We start from the raw sequence: 6,241 nt of genomic DNA on the forward strand, positions 1-6,241 counted from the left end.
CTGGTCAGGGGTAGCATTTGCCTGTGTCTTTGGTGCTTTACAGCAGCTGTGTCCTTAGTTATGTCACGGTTTTTGGCCTTCAAGTCCTGTATGAGCAGGGACGTATTATAACATGTAGAAAACTTGCCTTTCAGAGGATCCTTTCTGAACTTTCTAGGTATCATGTCTGTGAAGATCCCACCAGCGTAAGCTCCTCTCTGAAAGATGGTTAGTCTGAAGAATAAAATATGAAATAATTTTTGTAGGGCAGAATGATTCGTAGTGACTCCCAAACCAGGGTCAAGACTTGTCTTTACTTCTAGTCCTGCCTGTGGATCTGGTTAGATCCTGGTCAGATCATAATTGATATCGGATCCATTTATGTTGAAGCACTTGCCAAACAGCTTGCAAATAGGAGCTCCTTTTCCCCCCATTCCAGTTCTGCCTGCAGTGAAGATGACTTACACAAAGGTGAAAATTAATTGTGAATTAGCAGGCTTCTGCAAAGCTCTGTGGTACGGTTTCAAGAGAGTAATCACTAAGCTTGACACTTGAAATGCTTTTAGTTTTAAATAAGCTTTTCTCCACCCTTAGGGGAAGATGATGATGCAAGACAAGCTTGAGAAAGAAAGAAATGATGCTAAGAATGCTGTCGAAGAGTATGTGTACGACTTCAGAGACAAACTGTGTGGAGTCTTCGAGAAATTCATCACGGAAGAAGTAAGACTTGCCTATGTGTTTCAGCTGTTGGAAGAAATTCCTTTGTATTGATAAGTTTTGAGCGTGGGTTATGTGGAGGCTGCAGGGATCTCTTGGACTTGTTTCGGAATATGAAATGGATTAACTTCACAGAAGTGGAGTTCAAACTACACTTAGACCTGACGTTCGACATGCAAGCATGCAGGGCTCCTTATTGTCTGAGAAGTTTCTCAGTGGCAAGGAAAGATTTGGGATGCAGGCAGAAAATAAAAACCCTGTGGTGGGGGTAGGAAAGCAGGACAGATCACCACGAGCTTCTAAATGGCATGAGTGGGTAGGAATAAAATGAGAAGGAGCAGAAATGGAATGTCTGTAGCTGTGTGTTTTATTGTCTAATTCCATTAACTTCGAAACATCATTCTTCGCCCGCTTAAAAGTCCAAGTAAAGGTGATGAAGAAAGCTGTACACTGGGCTTTTGCAAAAGCAGTATTGAAAGAACACTTGTCCTATAATAATTTCTCTGTAACAGCCATCTAAATAAAAGTGGCCGGTACATAAGCAACCAGTTGTTGAAACAACAAGTGTCCAGCAGCAGTTGTAAGGTCTGCTGTCTGGATTACCTGGTCAGCAACCCAGCAATGCAGTACAGATGCCCTTCCAGTGTAAATTCGAGGGTGTGAGGCTGTCTTTGCCATACCAATTTCAAAACAATCTCTTACATAAGTTACAGGGATAGGTAAGATCTTTATTTCTAAAAAATTAAGGATAAAAGTTTTGTTTATAGCCAGTAGAGTCCAATTAAAACAATTTTAACTTCAACTATGTATATAGTTGTCCAAACTTGTCTGTTGTTCTGTCCTGCTATCGGAGAACCTGAGAAGCAGAACTTCCCATGTAAAGATGATATGCAAGAATGCTCAGATGCACGTGCTTTCTTATAAAATCAATCCTGAAGCTATGTAACTCCCATAAACTTCACCTGCAAATCAGATTAGTAGGGCTGTCCTGCCTCTTGCCATTCCGTGAAATCTTGGCTTTGAAGTCTGTTCATAACTGTTTTCCTTCACTATCACTTTGAGTATTTTAAACTGATGAAACAGAGTAGCGGGGTTTCTTTGTGTGCTGGGGGGAGAAGTCTCATTTGTCGTGTTCCCTTCTGAACTAGAGTATCCCTAACTTGCTTCATAGGATTCAAACAAGCTGACCTTGATGTTGGAGGACACAGAAAACTGGCTTTATGAAGATGGAGAGGACCAGCCAAAACAAGTATACATGGATAAGCTTCAGGAATTAAGAGTAAGGTTTTAAGTTACTGTCTAGAAAAATCGTGTGTGTGTTTGGGGGTGGGGGCGTTTATATAAATCATAGAATCGTTTGGGTTGGAAGGGACCTCTAACGGTCATCTAGTCCAACCCCCCTGCCGTGGGCAGGGACATTTTTCACTAGATCAGGTTGCTCAGAGCCCCGTCCAGCCTGACCTTGAATGTTTCCAGGGATGGGGCATCCACCACCTCTCTGGGCAACCTGTGCCAGTGCTTCACCACCCGCAGCATAAAAAATTTTTTCCTTATATCTAGTCTAAATCTACCCCCCTCTAGTTTAAAGGCACTCCCCCATTCCCCAAATACATATGGCTAAGTAAGCAAAGCTCTTGTAATGAGGGATGGTGTGTGCATCCCCATATGTGAGTTTTGTAAATCCATTAACTTCTAAGTATGGACATTCAGGTTGTATCTGGATGTAGTTTAGTCACGAAATGAACATAGTATTTACAACTAGAAGTACAGTTTGTTTTAATGTCAGTTGTGCTCCCAATTTGAAAACAGTCAAAATGAAGCAGACTGTGACACTAGTGACAATAAAATTAATTGCTACGGGAATTTTCTGTCAGTCTTGTTACAACCTGAAAGAGGCTTTTGAGTAGTTTGACTGCTCTCCCGGGTATTCAGAATGACACTCCAGAATAGATGCTCTGGTTTACCTGGTTTCAGTGGTCTTCTATAGCTGTATCATAAAACTGAATTTTTAGTCTAATATCAATGATAAAGGCTGAAGAGTGCTTTAACAGTAGCTTCCACTGCATCATTTGATTAGTAATGACAAAAAACCCTTAAAAGACATCAGATTTTAATCATCTCGCAGGAAAATGTGAATTCTGATGAATGACTAGCTACTATGTAATAAGTTTAAGTATGTCTCTAGCTCTTGGGCTCCAACTGCTTTCTCTCAAGTCAGATTTCCTTTGGGGGAGGGATAACTGATGGAAACAGCAGCGTAGATCCTGGCAAATGCCTTCTCGCCTGGATACCAGTATTCAAGAGAAGGAAAAAACAGACAATGGATAAAACTAGAAGTTTGCAGATGAACTACTTTAAAACTAAAACATCCATGTAAATGCTGTCTTGTTTCCCTTCCGAATGCATTGTTCCAAATGCTCTTTTTGCTGAAAATAACTGCAAAATACTAAGCCTAATAAGGACAGGCGTTATTCCTGTGCTTAAACTTCTGGGCTTTTTTTTTGTTGTGCTAAAGCAAAATGCAAAGATCAAGCTCTTGAATGGGTGAGAAAAGGAGTTAAAGGCAGCCTTCCTTCCAATGCCGTGTTTTATTCTTAGACCAGACTAAAGTAAACTTGTATTTTATCAAGATCTTTGTGCTTATGTTTCCAGAAATTTGGACAGCCTATTCAGGAAAGATACATGGAACATGAAGAGAGACCAAAAGTTTTAAATGAACTGGGAAAGAAGATTCAGCTCCTTATGAAAGCAGTAGAAGCATACAAAAATAAGGTAGAAACAGATTATTTAGGGAATGAACTATTATGAGCGTTTGCATCTGGCTGTGGAGTTTTTTGTGTTTGAAAAGAAGCCCCATAGGGTTACCTGTTAAGCTGCTTTAAAATGGCTGTTGTGCTTCTGCTCCTGAGAACTTGGAACACTGTTCTGGATTGCTAGCAAAAACGGTTTCTTCGTGAGAACACGAATTAAACATAGTCCTGTTTTTTTACGGTGACTTGTACCGCTTGAGATGGATATCTCAATTTATGGCTGTTACAGTTGTTTCTGTAAATTGCAAGACTATCCGTTGGGGTTAGTTAATCAAACTACGATAAATCTCAGGTGCTTTTATTCTTGCAACTTCGTTACTAACCTGCGCTTCAGCAGTGTGTGTGTAAGATCAAACTTTCAAATGCCTAAAAATAATGTCCTGTCTGTCTTGTTCTACAGTCGTTGTTCATACTAAATGCTTGTTAAAAACTATTTCTATCAGGTTGTAGCAATGTTACCCTATTTTATTAAGTGGCCATGAAATCCTTAATTGGGTGAGAAGCATGTATTAATTGATGATATAAATATCTCTGTCCTTAGGATGAAAAATACGATCACCTAGATCCTGCTGAGATGGAAAAAGTTGAAAAATACATTAATGAGGCTATGAATTGGTTGAACAGCAAAATGAATGCCCAGAACAAACTAAGTCTAACTCAGGATCCAGTTGTCAAAGTGGCAGAAATACTGACAAAATCTAAGGTAAAACGAAAAAAATCATTGTACTTGTTGCATTCTACTCAGTTTTTCTTCAAGACTTTGGCCTCTGTTGAGCTAGAATATTACATCTGCAGAGATGTAGAGCTATGAAGAGATCCACACAGAGGGAGCAGCAGTTTTATCGATCTTCAGTTCTGGCTCTTGATTTACAGCAGTACCTCTGCATAAGCCTTTTTAAAATATCCTGAGTTACAGCGCCAGGCTTGCTAGAAAATGGATTACCATGTAGGCTTTTAACAGATTGGAAGCTCTTCAGCTAGTGAAAGGTTTTATTTTAAGTTTCTAGACTTGATAGAATTGGGAAGTCTAGTCCTTGAAAATTAAATTCCAGGTCATTATGAACCAGAAACAAATTTGAGGCATTCTAGTTTAATGCGATTGCTGTTCCACCAAATGAACTTGCTCTCTCACTTCTGTCACAACTAGGAATTGGATAGCTTCTGTAATCCCGTTATATACAAGCCCAAACCGAAGATAGAACCTCCCAGTGATGGGCAGTCAAAAGCTAATGGTGAGCACAACGGACCAGTGAACGGACAGAGCGGTACCGAAACAAAACCTGAACCGGCGAAGGACAATTCTCAGCAGACCAAACCACCTGGAGAAATGGAAGTGGACTAAATCTTGCATTTCTTCTGCTTAATTAAAATAGTGCAAGTAACCACAGGGTCCATTCTTTTTGTCTGGTACACACCTCAGATGTTCAGTTGTTCTTAGCCAACCTTCTGTCATTTGTTGCTGAGTAGTTTTGAAAGTGTTTTATATTAAGTACACCTCTGATGTTCATTTCCACTGATGCTGCTTATGTGGAGCTTTAGCCAAATGTAGATTGTATAAGTCAGTTTAAGCTTTCCCAATATATTTTATATCAAACATACAGAATTGATATATAAATGGCAACAATCTACCTTATTTAAAGCTTTTATTGTGGATAAACCTCAGCTCCTTTATTCAGGAAAGGATACTGTATTGCACTACTGATGCTCGAGTGTAGATCTAATTGCATCTTTATTTTGGAAAAATATTGGAATTGAAGTGGCAAAACTTGTCACTTGAAGCACTGACCTTTTCTAGTTATTGTATTGTTATAATTTAAATATTAAAATAGAGGTTAGTTGGCATACTAGTCCATCTTGTTGATGTACCATGAGAATTGTATGGTCTTTTCCACATAAACCGAATAATACAAGCTTAAACGTTTTTTAGATTCCTGTACCAGTAACAACCTTAGTTACAAAACGCTAGCATAATGGCTCTGCCGCGTGCTGAAATTAAGTGAATGGCCTCAGTGCACATCGCTGTACGTAACGTACTGTGCTTATGATAGGATGATGCTAATGACAGTAGTATGAGGGGGTAGAATATACAAGGACTGTTGTGTACCTTTCCCTTGAAAATGTCTGACCGCACATGTTACTATTTCCACTTTTTTTGTTTTGAATGAAATCTACATCTTGTGCTGGGGAGGAGAAACAACAGGAATTGCGCTGTGCGAGCTGGATATTAGCACCCTGTTTTTGAGGTTGCTTAAATGCTGTTCGTTGCAAACTTGAAAGAAATCCTGAGAGCTTATTTAAGCCTTGGTACTCGGCACGTAAACCTTTTGGTCAAGGATCTAAACAAAAGAGCTTACAAACCGGATATTATTACCCCAAAGATGGAATCTACTTGATGAACGTGCGTAGCTTACCAGTTATCTTTGGTCATTTAGTTATCTAATGAAAGTGTCTATAATGTATTACACGGCTGAGTTACTATTTTCTTTGACACATTTTAGACATTGTCAAGGTCCGATGTATGTTCATATATTCTGAACGCTTCTGTCAGTCACTGAGGTACTGTAGCACTTGCTAGAGCAAGTCACTTTTCTCTTGACTTTAAACAGCTCTTCTATTACCAGAATAGGAATGGGCTACTCTGACTATGAAAAGTGGTTTCTTAGTCAAGTCAGCGTGAGAGACGGAGATTAGTTGCAGTGTAACACTTCAGTGACTTGAACTCTGTTGCGGAAATG

At 39.4% G+C, this 6,241-nt stretch overlaps 1 protein-coding gene across 1 annotated transcript in view; it reads left to right on the forward strand.

Moving 5' to 3' along the window:
• The window catches only part of HSPA4L (heat shock 70kDa protein 4-like), a 21,815-nt gene extending 15,912 nt beyond the window's left edge, over nt 1–5,903 (forward strand). The window contains exons 14-18 of the mRNA XM_009334929.1: nt 574–699; nt 1,868–1,975; nt 3,349–3,468; nt 4,048–4,209; nt 4,654–5,903. Coding sequence (XP_009333204.1) covers nt 574–699; nt 1,868–1,975; nt 3,349–3,468; nt 4,048–4,209; nt 4,654–4,848 — 711 coding nt within the window. The 3' untranslated portion in view covers nt 4,849–5,903. The remainder of the gene's footprint in view (nt 1–573; nt 700–1,867; nt 1,976–3,348; nt 3,469–4,047; nt 4,210–4,653) is intronic.
• Nucleotides 5,904–6,241: the final 338 nt, after the last annotated feature.

Source organism: Pygoscelis adeliae, unplaced genomic scaffold, assembly GCF_000699105.1.
Source record: "Pygoscelis adeliae isolate BGI_AS28 unplaced genomic scaffold, ASM69910v1 Scaffold31, whole genome shotgun sequence".
In the NCBI taxonomy this organism is placed as follows: Eukaryota; Metazoa; Chordata; class Aves; order Sphenisciformes; family Spheniscidae; genus Pygoscelis; species Pygoscelis adeliae.